This window comes from Moschus berezovskii, chromosome 11 (genome assembly GCF_049115385.1).
Source record: "Moschus berezovskii isolate FMDL1 chromosome 11, NW_MosBer_1.0, whole genome shotgun sequence".
Lineage (NCBI taxonomy): Eukaryota > Metazoa > Chordata > Mammalia > Artiodactyla > Moschidae > Moschus > Moschus berezovskii.
In genome coordinates, this window is record NC_142470.1 from 39,247,051 (window position 1) to 39,274,538 (window position 27,488).

Here is a 27,488-nt window from a genome sequence, read left to right on the forward strand (position 1 = left end):
CCTGCGCGGGGCTTCGGCACCGCTTCGAAGGCAGGGGGAGGTGGGGGGTGGGCGAGCGGCCTGTCTTACGCCTGCGCACTCGGACTAAGATGGCGGCGGCGGCCCTCCTGGGCTGGGGAGCTGCTGCCGCTGCCGCGGGGCTGCGGAGGCGGTAGGTGGTGATCCCGGAACTGCATAGGGGTGCCGCTGGGTTTAGCCATCTGAGCGGTGGTCGTCCCGTCCGCCCCCTCTTAAACCGAGTGGGGAGAAGTGCCCCCCGACCTTGCTTTTAGGTTCACTCCCATCGCCGAGTTAGACTTGAGTCCAGAGGTGGGCACCTCTCGGTGGGGCAGCTCTGCGACCCAGGTTCTGGCGGACCGTGCCATTCCTGATCCCAGGCTCCGAGACCCGGTGCCTGAATCCCTGCGGTGGGGAGACTCGCAGAGACCGACTGTAGGGACCCCACCGAGGAGCTCTTTTTATATCGTGGCCCCTCCAGCTCCTCTACCACGTGCATTTCCTCTGCCTTTTAAACACAACATCAGAATGTCAGACAAAATGTCATCATTTTCTCAGTGAAGCCCGGAAAGGGAACGTGACCTATCTGAGGTCACACAGCATCCAAGTGATGGAACTCCTGTGCTTCCAGAACCCTAGATTTCCCCCGCCCACTCCTACCGGCTAAACCTTGGTTTCCTTGCTTTTCCTCTTTCTGTTTGCACTCTGTGACATCTGTCAACACTGATTAGGCGAAAGGCACCGAGGGCTTAAGTAGCTGTTGCACCCTGATTTCTCGAATGGAACAAAAGGAGCAAAGGGCCTAACAAAGCTTGACCTCCTCAGTGTTAGGGATTTTAGAGCTAATGATGCTCTTAAAGTTGAATGCATTTCCTAAAAATTAGCTTTGCAGAAGGATTTTTTGTGAGTCACCTCTTGTCTCCCCCTCTTATTCCTGGAATAATTTAACTCACCTTTAGTATTTTATTACTTTGAACTCATTTCTTGTCAGATTATTTGTCCTTTCTGCCTTTTCCGTCCTCAGTGTCCTTCCATAGTCCAAGGTATCCAAGATTTAGGGAGTGTGCTATAGATAAAAATGTCTTCACCCCACACCTGAATTCCATTTAATGAACAATTGTACTACATGGCCTCGCACTGTTTTAATCACTTTACATCGATTATCTGGATCCATCTTTGCCTTAATCTTTATGAGGTAGCTGTGAATATTAACTTCATCTTAAAAATGAGGAGCCGAAGTAAGTCATCGGTGGCTCGGGACAGAAATGAAGTCAGTCCCTCCTTTTTGCAGGTGAAAAGAATCAGAAATGTAAAAAACAAAAAATGATCATAAATATGCTTAAAGTTCCTCAGTGAAATAAAAATTGGAATGGATGGGTATATTAATATTTAAAGTAAATTGGATTTTAAAGTAATTATCAGATTTCTAACATTTTCTCAACTAATATCTCTTTTTGTTTCCTTTTCCAGTACTATTTGTTTTTCCCTTCTTTTTTTTTTTTAAGTTGTCATATCCATGAAAAGAATAGCCCCAGTCAACAAATTTTGTAACTCTGGTTACTCAGTTCTCATTATATTCAGGATGAAATACAAAACAGGGTCAGTATGTTTCCAATCAAAAAGTACATAGACTGTGGACTTCTTTAGCACTTTGGTGGAGAATAGTATACTTTCTCTTAGACTTTTGGAGGCATTTGAAATGCCTTTCAAAACAAATAGCAGAGGTTATCTCTTTCCAGGGAAACATAGTGGTGGAGACCAAAAAAGAGGGAGACTTTTCACTGTATTTAGTTTTATTCCCTTTGAATTTTGAACCACGTGACTCTTATTACCTAGTTGTTTTTGTATCTGAAAAGGGAAAAAGTTTGTAGCTTCACCTCCTTCATGCATAGCTAATAGTCTGGAACTCCAGATTTTAAATCACTAATGTAGATGTGTTTCTGTTTCTTTACACCAAATATTACAGTATTCTGTATACACTCAGTTTTCAAGGCTGTACATTTTCCCTTGAGCTCTTGTTTTTAAATTGTTTGTAGATATTGCTTGCCTAAGGGAGTGGAAATAATGTTGATGGAAAAATGCAAATTCATTTTGGTTATTATTTTCATTATGGTTTTTTTATATATGAGAAGTAGAAAATTGATCTCCTGAAATGTTATTTTTGTTTTTAAATATAGATTCTGTCATGTGACGAATCCATATACGATTAAGAAACAGCTTCTGCATCAGTTTGTCCAAAGACTGCATTTCCCACTCCCTGCAACCTTGTGTAACACAGGTAAAATTTCATCTCTTATAGAGCAAACTGCCAGAATGAAATTTTGTAGGTTATAAACAATGAGAATTTGTAAATTTTCTATTCAGATGCTTATGAAAAGAATATAACACTTTTTCTATCCTAAATCACACTTTAATTATTTGCTTACACGTATAATTTGGCATTAAATTTCAGGAATCCTGAGTACGATGTCCAGTAAATCTGTGAAATCTTAACATGTTGTGTAACACATGTTCTGGAACATAAGAGTTGCTCAATAAGTCATTTCTGAAATGGAGATATAAAAAGAAGTTATGAATGGGTATGAAGATTGGATTTGAACATTTTTACAATGTGACCACTGTCGTGTGGTTAGGGAACCTTGGGGCAAGGGGGTGTGTGTGTGTGTCTGTGACTGCCTACCTAAATGTGCTTATAGAACTGTAAGAGTTTGGATCCAGCTCTTGGCCCATCTCCATTTCCATTGCTGTCTTGAACTCCTTATGGCCATTCTCTGGAGGGTGGCTGACTCTGTCTTATGGCATGAGTTGGATCAGGGTAGAGACCTTACCTCCCCTGTATCCTGGGGCAAAAATAGGATTGCCTTCCTTGACTCTTTCCTTGAATCACAGAGCAATTTGGGCATAAATAGTAATTCATCTTAAGCTACTTTAATTAGACTTAAATTTTGTGGAACTGAATTATGTAGTCATCTAGGCTTTCAAATTGGAAACCTGCTTATTTTAGTCTTTGATATTGACGTCAGGAACCATTAATCTGTATTTTGGGGGGATATTATGTCTACCTTTTTATCTGTTATCTATTTTACCAAGCATAATAGGAAAGATTTTACAGCAGTCTTTCTCTCTTGTTGTAACCCTTATCACACTTTCAGGGGATCTGTCTGGGTGATGGAGCTGAGAGTCATTTTTTAAATACCTAGTTAAGTCTAATTTAGACTGTAACTGGGGTGATTTTGTTAACGCCTAGTCAGATTGCTCTTTTTGAAGTACCTTTGTTCATTGTTAAAATTTATGTAGTAATATCATATAAGATCATATTGTCTACTTCAGACATATTTACATTATACTCTTTTAAAGTATTTTTTACATTTATAGTTCTTCAGGTATTTCTAAAGTTTTTTCTTTCTGCTTGTATAGTTTTACATACAAATGGAATAAGCAGAATAAAGCCAGATTTAATTCTTTGAATATTGGCAGAGTGCCAAATATGTGCAGAGATTTTGGCTATCAATAAATTATTAAGAAAGGCCCTAGGAATGATTGGTCAGAAACAGGGTTAAAAAAACCTTATTTTCTGTGTATTTACAGAAAGTGGTGGCAGCTTTTTCTATAATGTTCAGTCTGAAAAATTGTTCCCTTGTCAGAGGAATTTATTGCTTGGAAGTATAAATAATTTAAATCAAGTATTAGGCTGGCCAAAATATTTGTTTTTTTTTTTCCATAAGATGGCTTTAACAGCGCTTAGTTGTCTTTAACTTCATTCAAAATAATTTCATTAGATTGTATTCTGCAGCTGCCATATCAGCATGCGTTTTTAAAAAAACTTACTGAATTTGAAGAACTTTTTATAGTTATTGTAATATTGAAGATAGAGGAAAAAAGGAACTTTTTCAGCATATTATACTTTATTATTTCAAGAAAGGTTAAAATGCAGCTGAAGTGCAAAATAAGATTTACATAGTGTATAGAGAAGGTAGTATGATTGATCGAATATGTCCAAGTGGTTTGCGAAGTTTCATGCTGGAGATTTCTCACTGGATGATGCTCCATGATCAGATAGACCAGCTGAAGTTGGTAGCAATCAGATAGAGACATTAACTGAGAACAGTCAGTGTTATACCATGTTGGAGATAGCCGACACACTCAATATATCCAAATCAAGAACTGAAAATCATGTGCACTAGGTTGGTTATATTACTTTGATATTTGGGTTCTACATAAGTTAAGCAAAAAAACCCTTCTTGACTGTATTTTGGCATGCAATTCTCTACTTAAACCTAATGCAGAAGTTCCATTTTTAAAACAAATTGGACAGGCGATGAAAAGTGGGTACCGTTCAATAATGTGGAACAGAAGAGATTGTGGGGTAAGCTAAATAAACCACCATCAACACACCAAAGGCTGGTCTTTATCCAAAGGTGGGATTGGAACGGAGTCATCTATTATGAGCTCCTTCTGGAAAACCAAACAATTCCAACAAGTCCTTCTCCTAATTAGACCAACTGAAAGCAGCAGTCTAGGAAAAGTGCCTGGAATTAGTCAACAGAAAATGCATAATCTTCATCAGGATAACACAAGACCACATGTTTCTTTGTTGACCAGGCAAAAATTGTTACAGCTTTAAAATTTTTTATTTTAAAACTAAAGGAACTTTCAGGCCAACTCGGTACTTCAATGTTGAGGTTATCATTTAAAATTTTTCTCCTTTATAGGATTTGCCTGGTCACCAAGTCACCAACCAATATCTCTACAAGACAGTGACTTAAGAAAAATGTATGGGAGTTTTATTCTACTTTACCAAGGAAATGACTCATTATCAGTTAGCTGGAATTGTCTGGAGAGGTGCAGAAACAATCTCAGCTGTCAAATGAGAATGTTCTTTTGTAATAGTTAAGAGAAGTATTTTTATACCAACCATATGTTTTGCCAAATTTAATCATTTTCTAATTTAAAATAAAACTGTTACTTTGTGATATTTTACTCTTTCTTAAGATACTTGATGTGAGGATTATGACAGGACAGAAAGACCGGTCTTAAATATATTTTTCTTTTATGCTTGGCACTAATAAGCATGAAGTGGCACTATGCACAGTGGTTAAGCAAGTGCTGCAGAATTGGCCAGGCTTGAATCCAGGCTCTGTCACTTAACTAGGTGAGTGACTTTGAGGTTTAGTTTAGTCATTTATAAATTAGGATAAAAGCAGTGCTTCCTTGGCAGGATGTAAGGATTAAATGATATAATTCACGTAAAGTGCTTAGCACCATGGGCAACACATGATAATTACTCAATGAATTAACCTATTTCCATGTACTGCTCTAAGATGAGAATTGTTGTTTTTTTTTTAAGTAAGAAAGTTTATTTTCATCATAAATAACCAGAACCTGTTAATAGTTGTAAACTTTTAAGTATTATCTTTTTGTATTATCTTTTTGTCCTGTAAGCTGTTATCATAATAACAAGGTAGGAAATTCGGGATTCTGTTATTCTCAGTCTAATCATGGCCTGAGAAGAAACAGAAGAATTTCTGAAGAAAATTTTAAAATGTCCTGAAAAGTAATTCACGTGGAGTCTCACTTATATGATGATTTATAATGTCAGTATACCTTTGGACAAGTTATTTAACTTTTAGTAACTTAACAAGTAATCTCTTAAGTCTGTTTCTTCTTTTGTAAAGTAGGGACAATAATACCTTCTTCATAGGATTGTTAAAGGCTTAAATATATTTAAAGCACTCAACCCTGTCTCTGACATGTAATGAGTAAGCATATAATAAATATTATTATAAATTTGTTTTTAAAAATGTTAGCACTTTGGGAAGTGATGATGATTTGTAGTTATAGCCAATTTGGTATTGTTACCAAAGAGACTACATCAAAGACTGCTGACTTATGAAATGCCTTCCTACTTAGGTATACGACTTTGCTAGAGTCTATTGAGTAACAAAACTATCTAAATAATCAATATTAATATAAAATTCAATGTAATTATCCTAAATATTTTGATAAATTTGTTTCTTATCTTTAACAATTCTTCTTTTGTAAGCTTGGGCAAGAAAGCTTTATTTTTTTGTTTTCTAATTTTTCTTATATCTTTTGGTTCTCTGAAAATGAACACTTGATAGTCCACAAGCTTGTTAACTAATATTTTTTCCTAGAATAACATTCCTTTTTCTTTTTTCTCTTTTAGTGAGATACATGTTTATTCAAACACAAGATACCCCAAATCCCAACAGTTTAAAGTTTATTCCAGGAAAACCAGTTCTTGAGACAAGGACCATGGATTTTCCCACACCAGCTACAGCATTTCGCTCCCCTCTGGCTAGGTATAGTAGTATTTTTTATTTGCTTTTACCAAGAAACATAAATAACTGACTTCAGGGGTTAAGGTAGCCTTAGCTATTGCACTTTTAGGTACGTTGCATCTCTTCAGTATAAAGATTGTTTTCTTTTCAGATAAACAATAAAGAAAAGCAAGATTTGATATAAGAAACCCTTCTCTTGAAAAGTGATGTACTTAAGAGGTCCTTTCTTGTCTGGAGAATCCCAGGGATGGGGGAGCCTGGTTGGTTGCCATTTATGGGTTGCACAGAGTCGGACACGACTGAAGCGACTTAGCAGCAGCAGCAGCAGCAGTGTGACTAAATAGAATTTATATTTTTACTTTTAAAAAATCTATCAAAATGATAATATGACAATACCCATTCTAAATCTTTAAAACACTGTTTTTAAAAAAACATAAAAATGTGCTCATTTCTCAAGGATAGCTGAATTTCTAGATGCTTCAAAATGGAATAGTTTCTAAAATATTCCTCTCAGAATTATAAATGATGATAATTATTAGATGTGGCATGAATTTTTAATAAGCTATTGAGTGGTGACAATTTTTGTTCATTTTTATTGAAGTATAGTTGATTTACAATATAGTGTTAATTTCAGGTGGATAGCAAAGTGATTTTTTTATTTTTCTTGTCAGATTATATTCTATTATAGGTTATTAAAAGATAATGTAATTCCCTGTGCTGTATAGTATATACTTGTTGCTTATCTATTTTATGTGTAGTAGTCTTTATCATTAATCCTATCCTTCTAATTTGTCGCTCCCTTCCTTTCTCCTTTGATAACCATAAGTTTGTTTTCTGTGTCTTTGCTTCTGTTTTGTGTATAGATTGATTTGTATTATTTTTGAAGTTCCACATTTAAGTGATATCATACAGTATTTGTCTTCCTCTGACTTACTTCACTAAGTATAGTACTCTCTAGGTCCATCCATATTGCTGTAAATGGCATTATTTCGTTCTTTTTTATCATTGAGTAAAAGCTGAAAGTCCAATACTTTGGCCACCTCATGCGATGAGTTGACTCAATGGAAAAGACTCTGATGCTGGGAAAGGTTGAGGGCGGGAGGAGAAGGGGACGACAGAGAATGAGATGGCTGGATGGCATCACTGACTCGATGGATATGAGTTTGAGTGAACTCCGGGAGTTGGTGATGGACAGGGAGGCCTGGCGTGCTGTGATGCATGGGGTCGCAAAGAGTCGGACATGACTGAGCAACTGAACTGAACTTAACTGAATATTTCATTGTACCACATCTTCTTGAGCCAGTTTTCTGTTGATGGCCACTAGGGTTGTTTCCATGTCTTGACTATTGTAAATAGTGCTGCCATGAATCCTGGGGTGCATGTATCTTTTGGAATTAAGAGTTTTCATTTTTTCTGGATATATACCCAGGAGTGGGATTGTTGAATATATGGCGGCTCTATTTTTAGTTGTTTAAGGAACTATCTTACTATTTTCCGTACTGGCTGTACCAACTTACATTCAGTGGTGACAGTTTTTAAATTCACTAGATAAAGACGTTTTAAATGTATGTCAGAAGATAAGCCACAAAGGATAAAATTATGAAACCCCCTTTAAACTGATAACTAGAGAAATCATGTAAAATAAAAAATGTTAAAGTCAGTCACATCAATTGAAATTTTTGGTAACCTAAGTCTGATACTGATTGCCAAGGATATTGAGAAAATAAAACTAGGTAACTGTTTCTGTATACACACAGCCATTTTATGTGTCTCATTTAGGGGAGCCAGAAATATGCTTATCTCAAGAATGGTTTTTAAAGTTTCTAGTTAATCAATGTGCAAATTTCCTTTGACCTAAACATGCCACTTCTTGGAAGATATCTTAGAGCATTTGTTTTTTGTGCTTTTTAATACAAGCCACAGTAAGAAATATTTTATATTATGATGCACTATACACATACACCCATACATATATACATACAAAGGTATCCCTATGTCTGTGTATACATACGTGTATATGTATATGAATCACATACATATGTGTGTGTGTATATATGTGTGAAACAAGTGTTTGAGGGGGCAATTTTTGCCTTTATAAGGTATGAAACTTGGTTATATTTCCTTTCTTATGGTTTTTATATTATTCTGTTCTGTTTTATTTTATTGAAAAAAATCCTGCTTACCACATAAGTGATTTTACAACTTACTGGTGGGTTTGGAAACCACTCCCTGAAAGAATTACCACGTATATACATAAGGTGTGTGCAGTGGTGTTCATTGTAGCCCTGTTGATAATGGAAGTAAGTTGGAAACAATCTAAATATTCATCAGTATGGATAGTTAGATAAACTTTGTCCATCAGTAGCCCACAGATATTGAAAAGGATGAGGAGGGACCATATTTACTGTTATAGAGTGACATCTACGACATAATGTTAGTGAAGAAAACAAGTTGCAAAACAGTGAATACATTATGTGTTATTATGTGTATGAAAACAAAACACAAAAATGCACTGACAAAAAATGTATGGAAGAGTGTATATCAAACTGATAACAGAGAATTCTCCAGGCCAGAATACTGGAGTGGGCAGGCATTCCCTTCTCCAGGGAATCTTCCCGCTCCAGGAATCAAACCACGGTCTCCTGCATTGCAGGTGATTCTTTACCAGCTAAGCTATTAGGAAAGCCCAACAGTTTGAAATGTATACATCAAATATGAGCTCACATATTTAGTATTTTTAAAAATGTAAAAATAAAAAAGCCCAAATTGATTCTGTTATAGATTGGTTGGAGATGATTTCTGTCAGATGTTCAATTGGCCAAAACCCTTTTCAAATTTAGAAGTCACCCATTTCTTGGGTCTACAGAATTTGTTATCTTCAGTCAATCTAATTTTTGTTTAACAGAGAATATTTTTGCTGTAAACATGAGGACGGAAACCAGTCTGTCCTACTGGTCATTGTGTCCCTAAAGCTTAGAACGGAGTCTGTTACTCTGTATTCAAATATTAGTTGAATGAATGAGTAAACAGTAATATGTCTGACTTCAGGGAGGCATTTGACTTGTTTTTTCCTAACTTGTAGAGAAGATGAAGAAATACAAGCAGAGGGTAGACCTACCTCTAAGGACATGTGAAAGGGCTCTGAATCTCTGTAGTTGGCATGTTTAATTCAGGACATTTTTAAAACCAGCAACATTAATAAAATATAATTATCAGTTTTTCAGATGATAGGATTTGCTTATCTGTTGGATGACAAAATTCAGAGGCATTTAAAAAAGTTTTATTAGGCTGGAATGATAGGTTAAAGGAAATAAGATAAAAGCAAGAATAAATATTAAGCTGTGTGCTTAAATTTTTTAAATGCCTAGCACAGTTATGGGATAGAAGAATCTGATCTCTCAGTTATGTTAGAAATATGCTTAAAAAAGTCAGTCAAACTTTAACAGAGTCCTAGTGTCCAGCCCAAGAGAGGTAATAGTTTTTGTATTCAGAACAGGTTAGACTACCTTTGGGAGAGTTTGTTCAGTTCTAGGTATCATATTTTGTTTACATTGATGAGTTGAAATTGTCCCAAGGAAAATAACGTAAATGACAAAGCATGTATAATAATGCTTGAAACTCCTGTTGCAGCCTTTTCTTTCTTTTAGGGACAGAACTTCTGAACTCTTTCCTCCAAGCAGTCTCCATGATATGGCCCATGTGTGTGCTCAGTTGCTCAGTCGTGCCTGACTCTTTGCAGCCCCATGGACTGTACAGCCTGCCAAGCTCGTCTGTCCATGGGATTCTCTAGGGAATAATACTGGAGCGAGTTGCCATTTCCTACTCTAAGGAACCTTCCCAACCCAGGGACCGAACCCCCACCTCTTGCGTCTCCTGTATTGGCAAACTGATTCTTTACCATCGCATCCCCTGACATAGATCAGGTGTCTTCTTTTGCAGAGTGCTTTCATTTGGGGGAAAAAAAAGCTTTGCTAATAGTGCTAATCAAGGGTTCTACTTAGAGGTCTGTGTTTTGATTTATTGGATCATAAGCAGCAACCAGAAACTTTGTGACGACTTGCAGATTTAACGTTAAGTGGTTGTAAAGGACCCAGCTGACATTGTTTCAGAAAAATTCCTAAACAATTTCAAGGCAGTAATTTTGATAACATTCTTGCAGTGGTAGACAAAGAAAAGGAAAACTGTGACTTTCCTTGGAGTATGGCAACTTTTATTCCTAAAGTTGGGGGAAGAGGATACTGCTCTAGTGTCTGCTAGGTGTGGTACATGTATAAGTGACTGGGGAGGGAGGCCGTATTTCAGAATCCTTTGAAGGGTTTTTCAAATTATAATCTGCCCCTCTTTCTCTCAAAAATTAGCTCTACTGAAGCATAATTTACGTACAATAAAAATCACCAATTTCAAGTGTACAATTCATTGAGTTTTGGTAAGTATATACAATTGTGTATCCACCAAAAAAATATAAATAGAAAGCATTTTTATCACAGCAAAAGATCCCTCATTTCCCTTTGTTTTCAGTCTCGTCTTGCTTCACCTCCATGGTAACTTTTTTTTGATGGCAATGACTTAATTTTTAAAATTTTATTAAAAAATGGTTTTTCTAGGAGGAAGGGGATATATGTATACTTACAGCTGATTCATACTGTTGTATAGCAGAAACCACAACTTTGTAAAACAATTATCCAATTAAAAAAAGATAAAACCAAATAAAAAGTGATCAGTTAATCCATAAACAATGTTTTTTCTAGCTTCTGTGAGATTTAATTGTCATTATAAGTTTAAGGTATACACTGTGAAGATTTGATACACATACACATGTGAAATGATTACCACAGAAAGGGTAGTTAATGCATCTCTCACCCTGGTAACTGTTGATCTTCTCACCCTGTTGTTGTTCAATTGCTAACTTCTGTCCAGCTCTTTGCAACCTCATGGACTGCAGCACACCAGGCCTCCCTTTCCCTCACTTATCTCCTGGAGTTTGCCCATGTTCATGTCCATTGAATTGGTGATGCTATCTAACCATCTACTACCGTTTTGCCTTTTCTAAAGTTTCATATAAATGGAGCCATGTAGTCTTTTGTGTTTGGCTTCTTTGATTTAGTATGATGATTTTGAGTCATCCTTGTTCTTGTATGGATCTGTAGTTCATTTCTCTTTATTGCCAAGTAATACTGTTGATACAAAGTATGTGTGTGCTCAGTTACTCAGTCCTGTCTGCTCTTTGCCGCCCTTTGGACTATAACCCTGGGCCAGACTGTCTGTGGGATTTCCCAGGCAAGAATATTGGAGTGCCATTTTCTCCTCCAGGGGATTTTCCCACGTCTCCTGGATCTCTTGCATTGCAAGTGGATTCTTTACTGCTGAGACATTGGGGAAGATCTGATATACTGTATGGTTATTCCCAATCTGTTTTGTCATTCCCCAGGGCTTCCCCAGTGGCTCAGCGGTAAAGAATCCACCTTCATTTTGGGAGAATGGGTTAAATTCTTGGGTTGGGAAGATCCCCTGGGGAAGAAAATGACAAGCCACTCCAGTATTCTTGCTTGGGAAATCCCATGGACAGAGGAACCTGGCGGGCTGCAGTCCATGGGGTTGCAAAAGTATCAGACACAACTAAGTTATTATCTCTCAATTTTTATTTTTTCACAGGCAGTTATTTAGGATTGAGGGGGTAAAAAGTGTCTTTTTTGGACCAGATTTCATCACCGTCACAAAGGTAAGCAGAGAATTATATAAAACAAGATGTTATGTGCTTTTGCTTTTTTCTGAGTCCAGTGCTGCTCTCCAGAATATCCATTCTTAATGTGTTTTACACATACTGTTACTAAAAATCTCACGTTTGCTTCTCATATTTCTCAAGATAATTATTTAATAGAATTCTCAAGTTGAAATTAACTTCCAGATCCCTTGTTTTTCAAGAAAGAAAAATATAAGCTTCAGAGAGTTAAATGCAGTGTCCAAGACTCAACCTTGGCAGGACTAAAATTTAGGCTTCCAAGTATTGTTTCTACTAATTCTTAGCTTACATTGATAGAATACAAAGAGAAGCAAATAAATGATCAAATATATATATATTAATATATATATGACCAACAGAATGATTGAATATTTATCTTCTTTCACAGTGAGCATTTATAAAATGGCACCTGGCACATTTTTGTGTCAGCCTGCCATCCCACAGTGACACTTTAGAGCTTCACAGATGAGAGCACTGGGTTGTATACTTCTGCAACACTTGGATAATCTCTTAATGTCAAAAAATCAAGCTAAATATGCTATATGCATCCAACATCTGAGATCATGTTTGCTACAAAAGACTTTCATTTTTAAGTGTACTAGATTGATGAGAAATGAATTACTTAAATTTAAACTGCATATTATTTTAAATCTATAATTGATATATATATCGCTGAACTTAATCTCTTGTCCAGTTTTGGATCAAAATCAAAAGTATTCAGTGCATTCTTAAGCAGTTTGGAAGGATTACTCTTGTTGATTTACTTATTTTTATTTTTTAGCAGTAGTCAGTCTTTGTTGGTTTGTGTGGGCTTTCTCTAGTTGCAGCGAGCGGCGGCTACTCTTCCTTGTGGTGTGTGGGCTTCAGTAGTTGCAGTACATGAGCTCAGTAGTTATAGCTCATGGACTCTAGAGCACAAGCTCAGTAGTTTGTGGCCCATGGGTTTAGTTGCTGCAAGGCATATGGAATCTTCCTGGACCAGGGTCGAACTAATGTCCCGTGCACTGGCAGGCAGATTTCTATCCACTACGCAGCAAGGAAGGCTATGGATTGTTTCTTAAGGATACCAGTCTTGTTGACAGTCCACAAGTCCTCTAGCACAGTAGCCATAGATGAGACATGTTATAGTTCGGGTTCAATAGTTATGTCTTCAATGCTCTTAAGTAATATACATAGGTTGAATATTTTTAATAGTCATAGGATTTCCTGTATAGTTCATCAAGCAGTTATATCCTATTTTATTAAAAGAATGGGAAGTCTGTTTGTTATTCACTCTAAACATAGAATCCAACTCTTTTTACCTTATGAAAAAGAATCATTTAGTCATTTTGATATCCCCTCTACGAAGCATGCACACACATCACACTTAATACAGGTTTGATGTATGATTGAATGGGATATGTTTTAAGATTGTATCTTCTAAAAGTCATTATAAGCCAGTTCCTCAATAGTAACTGACATATTTTCCAGAAATGAGTGCTATTGCATGTTATAGAATATAAATAGGGAAAGAGTCCTAAAAGATTCAAATTATTGTTTTGTATTTGTCTTTGCTCTTGGATGAAAATGTAATGTTTTCCTTCAAATATTTACAGGAGAATGAAGAATTAGACTGGAATTTACTGAAACCAGATATCTATGCTACAATTATGGATTTCTTTGCATCTGGCTTACCTTTAGTTACTGAGGAAACACCTTCAGGAGAAGCAGGTAATGTGTTGGGAATTAATATTTAGCTTTTTAAAAAAATTGTTCTGGTTTCTTCACATTTGTCTTGATTTCTGAAAGCATGGGAAACAGATTTTTGTCATTATACTATATTTAGCTCTGGAACCAATTCCAGAGGGGATAAAACCTCATGTATACTAGTTTTACCCATCATTTTATAAAATGTGTGTTTACATGGAATATATTATAAAAAATAAAAATTTCAACTATAAACATTTCAAACTGTTGTTATATTATATATAATATTATAGTATAGTATAATATAACATTTTCTTGGAGAAGTAAATGGCAACCCACTCCAGTGTTCTTGCCTGGAGAATCCCAGGGACAGGGGAGCCTGGTGGGCTTCCGTCTGTGGGGTCACACAGAGTCGGACACGACTGAAGTGACTTAGCAGTAGCAGCATAATATAACATAATATTTATATTGTTTTCAAAATAATATAATACTCACCAGTTTGCCCTTCTCTCAGATTTAATAGAAGTTAACTTTCTGCCTTAATTAATTTAGAATCATTTCTAAACAAACTATTAAAGATATAACTACCCCAGTTTTCTCGCCTGGAGAATCCCATGGACAGAGGAGCCTGGCAGCTTGCAGTCCATGGGCTGCAAAGAGTCGGACGCGACTGAGTGGCTAAGCGTGCACATGTGCACACGTGTCTACACACACACAAACATTTGTATAATCACCTTTAACTGATACAGTTTAACTTCTAGATATAGACTCTAAAGGAGTCTGATAAATGTACACAAGACAACATGTGGAAGCATATGTCAACATATTGCAAACATATTTCAACATGTTCATTGAAATATTTTAAAAATATATTAGCAGTTAAAAGGAATGAGCTTGATTAGGAGATAGTGATGTGAAAAGATATAGAAAATATTAAGTGGTAAAAGGAGACTGAAGTGTTTATTTACATATTCTTACAAATATACCATTTATGCAAATTTTAAATAATACATGGAATAGTTACATGTGTTCTTGATAGATATATATATAAAACTGATATATCATTTTGAGAGCCTTTGACTACCTCTGCCAAAATGTAAAAATACACAAGGCTGTTGACACAGCACTAGAAATTTACCTCATAGATATATTTGCAAAAGTACACTGGTGAATACTTTACAGGAACACATAAGTAGCAGGATTGTTAGAAATAGCAGCAAACTGGAAACAAATGATTTAAAAACTAGCCAAAAGAAGACAAATTCATACAAAAATTACTATGTACTTATTTTGAAAATTGAGCCACATCTTTATATGCTGATATGGAAAAACCTTTTAGGTCTATATTAAATAGAAAAAAGCAAGATATATAACAGTGAGTGTAAATATAGACATGTAAATGTAAACATGTACTAGAAGGAGAATATATACTAAACTAACGATAGTGGTTGTGATAGTGGTTGCCTGTAGAAGTGATGGCTAAAGGAACTTGGGCTTGCTGATGTAAGAGAATTTTAATTCTGTTTATTTTATTTAAAAAATCAAAGTTGATATAATTTAATATTAATATGTTGGTATTTATATTGTTGCTAGAATCCTAGTGTTTGTCACAATGTAGTTTGAATTAGCTGCGTTTTTAGTTTTCCCAGTGATAAAGAGATTTTTTTTCCAAGTAAATGGAAAACCCACAAAAATAGACATATGTGAAGGTCTGTATATAACCTTACAAAGTAAAAAGGAAAACAAAAATGGACTTTCCTGGTGGTCCAGTGGTTAAGAATCAACCTGCCAATGCAGGGAATGTGGGTTTGATCACTGGACTGGGAAGATTCCACATGTCTCGGAGCAGCTAAGCCCCTGCACCACAGCTACTGAGCCCATGCACACCTTAAAGGCTGTGCTCCAAAATAAGAGAAGCCACCTCAATGAGAAACTCATGCAGCACAATTATATAGTAGTGCCTGCTCCCTGCAACCAGAGAAAGCCAACGTGCAGCTACCCAGTGTAGCTAAAAATAAAAGTAAATAAATTTTTTTGAAAAGAAAAAAATGAAACAAAATGAAAAAACCAGGTTTTTGTTCATATTTGTAGAACATTTTAGAATTTCCATAAGGCTTATATCTGTACTGATTATGATTGTCATCATGAAAACCACTAAATTGAGGGATTAAAATTTTAACTTATAGTTTAAAAAAACTTAAAAAGTGCCTTTTTGTCTTATCAGGATCCAGGCAATGTCTTTTCTTTGCTCCTTTTCAATCCTTGAGAAGGATGAAAGTTTACAAATATATTGGCCAAAAAATTAAAACCCTGACATCATTAGTAGATCACGTTATTTCAGTATATTCACAGTTATCACCAAATGTTGATCAGTATGCCTTAGTTTTTCTTCAGAGAATCAAATGAATGATCCTTCCATTTCCCATGTATCACTTATTTCACTATACCAAGTTACATGTTCTGTGCTTTTATTTTTTTAATGAGACGTTAAGTTAAAATTACTTTATTTTAATATTTGTACTTGCATGGATGTAAAATTTCTTTCGTTGATATGTTTTATTTGTAATTGTTTCTAGGATCTGAAGATGATGATGAAGTTGTGGCAATGATTAAGGAATTGTTAGATACTAGAATACGGTATGTATTCATCTCTCTACCTGAGATCAGATATACTACAGTGTAGCAATAAATTTCTGGTTGTCTCTGAGGTTGTAGTAGAATTCCAAAACAAGTATAAGTTAATGTAAACAAAATAGGTAACCATAGAAATTGACTTTTAAAATCTGCAGTTTCTTTACCATCTGAGTCACCAGGAAAGGTCCCTCCAAAATTTACGACACTCTGTCTAAATATAGTCAGTAATTTATGTAATTTATCTTTCATGGTCACTATTTGGATTTGATATTATTATAATACCAAATTTCTTAGAAAGAAGAAAATGACTTAACAGTGTTTGGGAGAACTGTGAGGAGAGAAGGAGTACCTCTTTTCAGGCTGCTGCCCCGTTTTTGCTTATAATAAACCAGTGGTCCTGCTGAGAGTTCCAAAAAAATCTAGGTAAAATACACAAAAAGTTTGTTGTTGGACAGTGTGATATAGCTGCCAAAGCACATAAGATTCTGTAGAGAGGGGAAGTACACTGAAGCTTCTCTTGGGGTATTTACTTATTCTTGGTGTGAGGTTAGACTATGAGAAGGTGGGCAAAGAGCAGCCACTGAGAAACAGAGAAACTGTGTTAACTTTCAGCAAATTTGTTGATATTTGGAAGAATGAAGCTTTGACTTTAAGGAGCAAGACCCCAGAGTAAAGAAAAAATGTAAGCCTTAGCACTCAGAGCTTCTCCCCACAAGGTACTTGTTTTTAGCTGTGGAAGGGAAGAGACTAAGAAAGACAGTTGAAAACTTGAGCAGAATTTTGGCAGTTTTATGGTGCTGGGAGTGATAAAAGTTAGAGTTTAGGATCTGTCAGGGAGGGTGGGGCCTCAAAGAACATCCAGGCTCTTAGTTGGGTTCTCTAGAGGACTATACCTTGAAAGAGAGAAGCCAGAGGTAGACCAAGCCTTATGAAACTATAAGCCAGTATTGAATGAACTTAATTCCACAGAAGGTTAAGCTGCTGCCACAAGATAGGATGAACCCTTTCTAGTATAATATAATCCCAGGTCACTTTAGTTCTTCATATACTTTGTCCATTATTTATTGCCCCCAAAATTACTAGGCATAGAATTTGGAAACTGAACCAACAGAAAATAAATCCATTGATAACCTAGATGTGAGAGTTATCAAACATGATCTTTAAAATGATTGTGAATAAAATGTTAGAGAAAACAGAAAGTCAGATGAATTTCATCAGAAGACTGGAATCTGTAGGAAAAAGTAATTCTGAAGCTAAAATATACAATAGCTAAACTTAAGAACTCACTTGGTTAGTTGAATGTCACATTGGATACTGTTGGAGAGAAGATTAATGTACTGGAATGTATTAATAGAGCAGTAGAAAATATCCAGCTAAAGCACAGAAAAGAGAATGGAAAACACAGCCAAAAAAAATGATAGACATAGAATATGTGACCAAAAAAGTCTCACAGTATCCTGTAGGCTTTTTAATATATATAGAATTTAAATATGTGACAAAAATGTATAAGGTGATAAGTATGAGTACGTGTTCTTCATTCTTGGTATTATCTGGGAATTAATAAAAGTATAATTTATTTTTCTGTGCTGTGCGTGCTCAGTCGTGTCCGACTCCTTAGACACTATGGACTGTAGCCTGCCAGGCTCCTCTGTCCATGGGATTTTCCTGGCAAAGAATACTGAATTGGATTGCCATTTCCTTCTCCAGTGGATCATCCCAACCAAGGATCAAACTTGCATCTTCTGCATTGGCAGACAAATGTTTTACCACTGAGCCACCTGGGAAGTCTGCACTAATCTATATTAGAGTCTAAGAAATCAAGTAGGCATCTTATAAACAATCAATAGTAAAAGACCATACAACCAAAATTCATTAGCGGGGCAAAGTAGAATAATAATAAAGTAATACTTGTTTAATCCAAAATAATACAAAATGATAAATAATAAGATGGTCATATAAACCCAAATATATTAGTAATTATATTTTAATGTACATAGGTTAATTAACAAGAAATAAAATTGTCAGATTGCCTGTTGAAAAAAAGCTATATACTGCTTATAAGAGATACATACCTTAACTATAAGGACAAAGAAAGGTTGAAAGTAGAAAGATGGAGAAATACATAGCATGGAAAGAATGGATAAGAGAAAGCTGGTATAGTTGTACAGATATCAGACAAAATATACTTTATAGCTAAAGACATTACTAGCAATAAAGAGAAATCTTTCATAATAATAAAAGGTAATTTCTGTGCGGGATATCCACCAATTTTAAACATATGCATCTAATAACAGCTTCAGAATAGATAAAGAATATTTGACAGAACTAAAATGAGAAATAGATAATCCACAATTACAGTGGAAGACCAACACGCTCTCTCAGTAACAAGTAGAGCAAACACATACAGTGATGAGTAAAGATATGAGTTTTATATGATTAACAGACCTGACTAAATCGACACACATGAAACATTACACCCAACAAGAACAAAGCACTTATTCTTTTTCAAGTATACATGGAAGATTTACTAAACGGGACTATATTCTGAATCATAAAGCAACGCTGAACAAATTTTATGGATTGAAATAATTGAAAATATTATTTTCTACAGTTAGATTAAGCTAGATGTCAATTACCAAAAGGTATCTGCACAATCTATATATATTTGGAAACTAAACAGTGCTCTTCAAAAACACTAATGATCAACAAAGAAATCACAAAGGAAATTTAAAATAGAATATCTGCATGACCTTTGGATAGGCAAAAATTTTTTTTACAAGACGTAAGAAAACTTAAGAGAAAGACATATAAAGTAGACTATAATAAAAATAAGACTTCTTCATCAAAAGATATCACTTACTGTGAAGAAGCAAAGCACAGATTAGAAGATATTTATAATATGTATGTCAGAGTATATTTAAAATCTCTTACATAATGTTAAGAAAAAGACAATCAAATAGAGACTGGAGCAGTCTCTTCACAAAAGCACTGGAGTAGCAGTTTATGAAAGACAATAACCAAATGACAGTAAACATGAAAAAGTTTACTCATTTACTCATAACCTCATTATGGATATTCAGATTAAAACTGTAATGAGATATCACTGCAGATCCACTGGAATGATTAAATTATTAAAACTGACAACACCGATTGTTGGCAAGTTTGTGGGGCAACAGGAACTCTCATGTACTGCTGGTGGGAATATAAGTTTAAATAACTTTGGGAGTTCCTGTGGTACATTTAGGTGACAAATGGTGTCAAAATCAAAGTGGATCTGAGAATTTCTTTGTTGAAAATAAGAGTTAGAATGGTAGAAAATGAGATTAAAGCCAGTTTAAGGAGAGCCTAAAAGCTTTATCTCATGCAACATGGAGAAGTGATTGGACACTTTTGTGCATGAAAATAAAACTAGAAGATAAAAATACTACCCTTCTAGGTTCCATAGTAAGGGTCTATAAAATAAATTGGCAACAGGCAGATAAAAGCTAGATAAATTTATTGAGTTTTTAAAAAAAATTTATTTATTTTAATTGGAGCCTAATTACTAATAAATAAATAAATAACTTTGGGAAACTGTTTGGCAGTAGCTACTAAATCTGGACATAACCATATTCTTGATGAGCAGTTTCACTCTTGGGTACATTCCCAGTTGTAGTTTATTAGTATGCCATAGGACATTTGCAAGAATCTCCATAGCTGTGCCATTTGTAAAAGCCAAAAGCTGGTATTAACCCAGATGTCCATCAACAATAGAATGAGTCCTTCTCTGGTGTTCCAGTGGCTAAGACTCCATACTCCCAATGCAGGGGGCCCAGATTAAATCCCCGGTCAGGGAACTAGCTCCTACATGCTATAGCTAAGATCCAGAGCAGCCAAGGAGATAAGTGAAAAATAGATATTAAAAAAAGAATGGATAAATTCTGGCATATTCACTTAATGGAATACTCTGCAGCAGTGAGATTGAATGAACTATTACTATATGCCACAATGTAGACAAATCTTGCAAAGAGAAAAGCCAGATTAAAAAAGTTAATACTTTGGGTTTTCTAGATGGAATTTATGTTTATAAACTATAAAGTTAAAAAGCAGGCAGAATTTGTCAGTGGTGATAGCAGTTGGGATAATGGCTACCTTTGGTTGGGAGGAGTGGTAAAAAGGAAGAATGGGGGGGACTTCTGGGGTTCCAGTGTTCTGTTTCTTGGTCTAGAACAAATATATGTTCAATTTGTTAAAATTTACTGAATTGATCATACATGATTTATGCATTTTTTGGAACTATTTATATTTCAATGCAAAGTTTTAACTGGAAAAAAAAAGCTAGCACATGTCAGTCTCCCTCCATTTACTTAAAATAAGTGAATGAGTATATCTTAGGTAATCAGTATAATTATTAGGAAATTTGAAATCTTAAATGATAAACAAGATTAAGATGCAATAAGCAGATAAAGTTCTTGTATGAATGAATTGGCATTTTATCTGAAAGTTACAAATGAGACTAGCTACTAACTGTTGTTATTCTTGTTTATAAAAGTGGCTCTAACTTTGTGAATTTATTAATATAAAATTAAGCTCTGTGTTGTATTAAGTTTTTTCAATAAAAACTTACATTATTTTAAATATATTGTAAATATTCTGTGTCTACAGGCCAACTGTGCAGGAAGATGGAGGAGATGTAATCTATAAAGGCTTTGAAGATGGCATCGTACAGCTGAAACTGCAAGGTTCTTGTACCAGCTGCCCCAGTTCAATCATTACTCTGAAAAATGGAATTCAGAACATGCTGCAGTTTTATATTCCAGAAGTAGAAGGTGTAGAACAGGTATGCCAATATTGTATGACAGTTTAGATTTACTATTAAAATGAATTTTTTGGAAAGAAAAGAAATTCGTGACCTGACATTTTCTTGAACTGCTATATCATTGTGTTACCATTATTATCAGGCTTCTTCTTTGAGAATTATCTTTAGTGTTAATAATTGCCTGCTATGTGCTCAGCAGTTTTCCAAATATTACCTCATTTATTTTCTAATAATACAGTTTGTTAATATTAAATAAGTTACTTCCATTTCATACTTGGGAAACAGAAGGCACATTGCTGTTCTGGCTGTAGAAAAATTATGAAAGGGAAACATCATGGAATTTTATAGATGACGTTTACAAGTCTTTAGTGGAAGAACTCTACTACTTCATATTGTTTTTTAATTAATTGCTTAATATTTGGTTGCACTGAGTCGTTGTTGCTGTGTGTGGGCTTTCTCTAGTTGAAATGAGCAAGGGCTACTCTTCATTTTGGTGCACAGGCTTCTCATTGTGGTGGCTACTCTTGTCGCAAAGCATGGGCTCTTGGACATGCAAGCTGCAGTAGTTGGGGATCGCAGGCTCCAGAGCACAGGCTCAGTAGTTGTGGCGCACAGATTTAGTGGCTTCACGGCATGTGGTGTCCTCCCAGACCAGGGATTGAACCTGTGTCCCCTGCATTGGCTGGTGGATTCTCATCCACTGTACCACAACGGGAGCCCCTCCACTACTTCACATTTAAGTACTTCTTGTTCTTAAACATGCAGGCAAGAAGCCCTTCAAAGAATCATACTTTGTTGTACAAAGTACAGTTATAGATATTTAGAGCTTTATTTTTAGCCTGATGTTGACATTTTTATCCTGCCCAAAGATATCTAAGGAATATAGTATCAGTATTTTTCCCAGCAGTAATAGTGACCTTCACTGCAGTAATTCTCAACCAAGAGGCTAGGCCTTATGGAGAGCGATTATCAAGGAAGGAAAGAGTATATGGAAATTAAAAATTTGAAAAAATGCTTCAGGTGGTTCTGTGCCTTTAAGGAGAGGGCATCATCTCTCAGCTCCTGTGAGACTCACTGTTTTCCGGGCAGTCCTTAAACCTGTCCCTGTGGTACAGAACATGCCATCTCCTCTTTGAAATTCTTATTAGTTCTTCAGTTGGAGTTAAGCTGTTCTTTGGTGCAAAGCTTCTATGTGTCTGTTTCAGTTTTCTGGTACTGGATATGTTCTTTGAGAGATTTATAATCATACCTAGGTCTCTGTGTTCTGTAACACTTAGCCTTGTGTGTTGTACATGTTGTTTACATAGTTTTCATTAAATATTTAGAAACATTATTCCAAATTTATGAATATTTTGCCTAAAATAGAAGTTGTTTGACAAAATTTTTTTGATTGGATGTTGCTGAGATTGGATATAAAAATATCAGTTCCTTGAAAGTAAATATCCATTTTTTATTCAGCCCAAAAGAAACTATGAGGGAATGGATTGTCTCAGATCAGAACCAGATTCATCTAGATTTTTAAAAAATTAATTTTGGCCCCATTATCCTCTGTACTTTGCTAGATTGACAAAGGAAGGTTTTTATTCACTTGTCCAGGGTTGGGTGATGAATTGGCAGTAGGATTATAAACCTGAGTTGGTTTTAATTATAATAGGTGTGGTTAAGAGAAAATATAGTCTTAGATTTATATAACCCTTTTCTTTTCCAGAGGAGTTGGTTTTTATTATCTGAGTAATATATTAACTCATGAAAAGATACTAATCCTCTCATTTTCTTCCTTCGAGTATTCATTAGTATTTTTCTGTAACTTACTTGAAATGAAAATCTTCATAATTCTCTAAGATTTAAAATGAACGTTTGTCTGAGTTAAGACCAACGTAATTAGTTGCTAGTATATTTTCTAGCAACTATAAAGGTATAGTTTCTTTACCTTTTTTAGCGATTCATTTTTCTAATACATATTTTTACAATAACAATTTGGTATATTTCCCTAGGACTATGCTTAAGGAAATAAGATGCTTTTGAAATAAAAACAAAAAAGGTCAATTCTATATATTAGTCATGCTGCTGCTGCTAAGTCGCTTCAGTCGTGTCCGACTCTGTGCGACCCCATAGACGGCAGCCCACCAGGTTCCCCCATCCCTGGGATTTTTCAGGCAAGAGTACTGGAGTGGGGTGCCACTGCCTTCTCCGATATTAGTCATAGAGCTCGGAAATAACAGTTCATCAGATAGTCCTCTTTGTCCACCTGAGACTCTGCTTTTGGAAACCTCCTTTGGAACAAGGAACAGAGACCAATGTTTTAATTATCTTGCTGCCCAATATGCTACTGGAGATCAGTGGAGAAATAACTCCAGAAAGAATGAAGGGATGGAGTTAAAGCAAAAACAACTCACTTATGGATGGGACTGGTGATAGAAGCAAGGTCTGATGCTGTAAAGAGCAATATTGCATAGGAACCTGGAATGTTAGGTCCATGAATCAAGACAAATTGGAAGTGGTCAAACAGGAGATGGCAAGAGTGAATATCGACATTCTAGGAGTCAGTGAACTAAGATGGACTGGAATGGGTGAATTTAACTCAGATGACCATTATATCTACTACTGTGGGAAGGAATCCCTTAGAAGAAATGGAGTAGCCATTATAGTCAAAAAAAGAGTCTGAAATGCAGTACTTGGATGCAATCTCAAAATGACAAAATGATTTCTGTTCGTTTCCAAGGCAAACCATTCCATATCACGGTAATCCAAGTCTATGCCCCGACCAGTAACACTGAAGAAGCTGAACGGTTCTGTGAAGACCTACAAGACCTTCTAGAACTAACACCCAAAAAAGATGTCCTTTTCATTACAGGGGACTGGAATGCAAAAGTAGGAAGTCAAGAAATACCTGCAGTAACAGGCAAATTTGGCCTTGGAGTACAGAATGAAACAGGGCAAAGGCTAATAGAGTTTTGCCAAGAAAATGCACTGATCATAGCAAACGCCCTCTTCCAACAACACAAGAGAAGACTCTACACATGGACATCACCAGATGGTCAATACTGAAATCAGATAGATTATATCTTTTGCAGCCAAAGATGAAGAAGCTCTATACAATCAGCAAAAACAAGACCCAGAGCTGACTGTGGCTCAGATGAACTCCTTATTGCCAAATTTGGACTTGAATTGAAGAAAGTAGGAAAAACCACTAGACCATTCAGGTATGACCTAAATCAAATCCCTTACAATTATACAGTGGAAATGAGAAATAGATTCAAGGGATTAGATCTGATAGAGTGCCTGATGAACTATGGACAGAGGCGCGTGACATTGTACAGGAGACAGGGATCAAGACCATCCCCAAGAAAAAGAAATGCAAAAAAGCAAAATGGCTGTCTGAGGAGGCCTTACAAATAGCTGTGAAAGGAAGAGAAGCAAAAAGCAAAGGAGAAAAGGAAAGATATACCCATTTGAATGCAGAGTTCCAAAGAATAGCAAGGAGAGATAAGAAAGCCTTCCTCAGTGAGTGATCAGTGCAAAGAAATAGAGGAAAACAACAGAATGGGAAAGACTAGAGATCTCTTCAAGAAAATTAGAGATACCAAGGGAACATTTCATGCAAAGATGGGCTCGATAAAGGACAGAAATGGTATGGACCTAACAGAAGCAGAAGATATTAAGAATAGGTGGCAAGAATACACAGAATTGTACAAAAAAGATCTTCACGACCAAGATAATCACAATGGTGTGATCACTCACACTCACCTAGACCCAGACATCCTGGAATGTGAAGTCAAGTGGGCCTTAGGAAGCATCACTGCAAACAAAGCTAGTGGAGGTGATGGAATCCCAGTTGAACTATTTCAAATCCTAAAAGATGATGCTGTGAAAGTGCAGCACTCAATATGCCAGCAAATTTGGAAAACTCAGCAGTGGCCACAGGACTGGAAAAGGTCAGTTTTCATTCCAATCTCAAAGAAAGGCAATGCCAAAGAATGCTCAAACTACCGCACAGCTGCACTCATCTCACACGCTAGTAAAGTAATGCTCGAAATTCTCCAAGCCAGGCTTCAGCAATTCGTGAACCATGAACTTCCAGATGTTCAAGCTGGTTTTAGAAAAGGCAGAGGAACCAGAGATCAAATTGCCAACATCCGCTGGATCATTGAAAAAGCGAGAGAGTTCCAGAAAAACATCTATTTCTGCTTTATTGACTATGCCAAAGCCTTTGACTGTGTGGATCACAATAAACTGTGGAAAATTCTGAAAGAGATGGGAATACCACACCACCTGACCTGCCTCTTGAGAAACCTGTATGCAGGTCAGGAAGCAACAGTTAGAACTGGACATGGAACAACAGACTGGTTCCAAATAGGAAAAGGATTATGTCAAGGCTGTATATTGTCACTCTGCTTATTTAACTTCTATGCAGAGTACATCATGAGAAATGCTGGGCTGGAAGAAGCACAAGCTGGAATCAAGATTTCCGGGAGAGATATCAATAGCCTGAGATATGCAGATGACACCACCCTTATGGCAGAAAGTGAAAAAGAACTAAAGAGCCTCTTGATGAAAATGAAAGAGGAGAGTGAAAAAGTTGGCTTAAAGCTCAACATTCAGAAAACTAAGATCATGGCATCCAGTCCCATCACTTCATGGCAAATAGATGGGGAAACAGTGTCAGACTTTATTTTTCTGGGTTCCAAAATCATCCTTGGAAGGAAAGTTATGACTCACCGAAGAAAGTGAAGTCGCTCAGTCGTATCCGACTCTTTGCGACAGTAGCCTGCACCAGGCTCCTCTGTCCATGGGATTTTCTAGGCAAGAGTACTGGAGTGGGTTGCCATTTCCTTCTCCAGGGAATCTTCCTGACCCAGGGATTGAACCCAGGTCCTCCCTCATTGTAGACAGACGCTTTACCATCTGAGCCACCAGGGAAGTCCCACCTAGATAGCATATTAAAAAGCAGAAACATTACTTTGTCAACGAAGGTCTGTCTAGTCAAGGCTATGGTTTTTCCAGTAGTCATGTATGGATGTGAGAGTTGGACTGTAAAGAAGGCTGAGTGCTGAAGAATTGGTGCTTTTGAACTGTGGTGTTGGAGAAGACTCTTGAGAGTCCCTTGGACTGCAAGGAGATCCAACCGGTCGATCCTGAAGGAGATTAGTCCTGGGTGTTGATTGGAAGGACTGATGTTTTGTGCTGAAACTCCAATACTTTGGCCACCTGATGTGAAGAACTGACTCATTTGAAAAGCCCCTGATGTTGGGAAAGATTGAGAGCAGGAGAAGGGGACGACAGAGGATGAGATGGTGGGATGGCATCACTGCATCAGTGGACATGGGTTTGGGTGGACTCCGGCAGTTGATGGACAGGGAGGCCTGGTGTGCTGCAGTTCACGGGGTTGGAAAGAGTCGGACAGGACTGAGCGACTGAACTGAACTTAATTGAATATTCAGTTTGCTTTTATGTCGCTAGAATATCAGATTTTGATGCAAACCTTGTGCTTTGGGACTGTTAATAGATATATTCTTACTGGATTGGTATGCATTGTTGCAGAGTATTTTCGGTAAGCAAGTTATTTTAAAATAATGAAAATAGCAATTTCTACTCCTTAATTCTTGTATTCTCTTTTTTTGTTTGTTTGTTTTAGGTTATGGATGATGAATCAGATGAAAAAGAAGCAAACTCACCTTAAACTCATTTGAGTTTTTTGTCGGCCCTGCAGTTGGACTTGTTGATAATATGTACTAAGCTTTTATTATTAATCTGCTAAGCAACTTGAGGATTAATAAAATATGTCCTTTCTTCAGAGAATGATATATAAATATTGCATGTTTGCTTTACCTCATATGAGTTATTTATAACATCCTGAATCATCTTCTGTACATGTGGATTTTATCCAGGGATATTTTTATTTTTGTTCTACATTTCTCTTGGTTCCTTCTTTGCATAATGTGTGAAGCAGTTTAAAATACATTCCCTACCCCCAATCTGATTTATTTACTCTTTAAATACAGAAGTAAATAGGGAGAATCTTAAGACATTCTAAAATGGCTTCAGTTTTTATGAGATGTTTTAAACTATTTTTACTGAATTTTTACCTTGTTAAACACTAAACAATTTTAGTTTTAAAATGGTATCTGGTGACTTGCCTGGTGATTAAGTGATTAAGAATCCACCTTGCAATGTAGGGGATGCAGTTGGATACCTGATCAGGGAACTAAGACCCCACGTGCTTCAGAGCACTTGAGCCTGCATGCCACAGTGAAAGATCCCAAGTTCTGTGACTGAGACCCTATACAGCCAAATAAATAAAATATTAAAAAAAAATCGTATCTGGCTAGTA

General features: G+C 36.2%; 1 protein-coding gene across 1 annotated transcript; it reads left to right on the forward strand.

The window, feature by feature from the left end:
* On the forward strand, window positions 1-27,477 carry NFU1 (NFU1 iron-sulfur cluster scaffold). Its single transcript, XM_055400677.2, has 8 exons — window positions 1-151; window positions 2,175-2,275; window positions 6,185-6,320; window positions 11,952-12,018; window positions 13,635-13,749; window positions 16,302-16,362; window positions 21,004-21,178; window positions 26,793-27,477. The coding sequence occupies exons 1-8, from the start codon at window positions 90-92 to the stop codon at window positions 26,835-26,837; spliced, it is 762 nt and encodes a 253-aa protein (XP_055256652.1). The 5' UTR covers window positions 1-89; the 3' UTR covers window positions 26,838-27,477.
* Window positions 27,478-27,488: the final 11 nt, after the last annotated feature.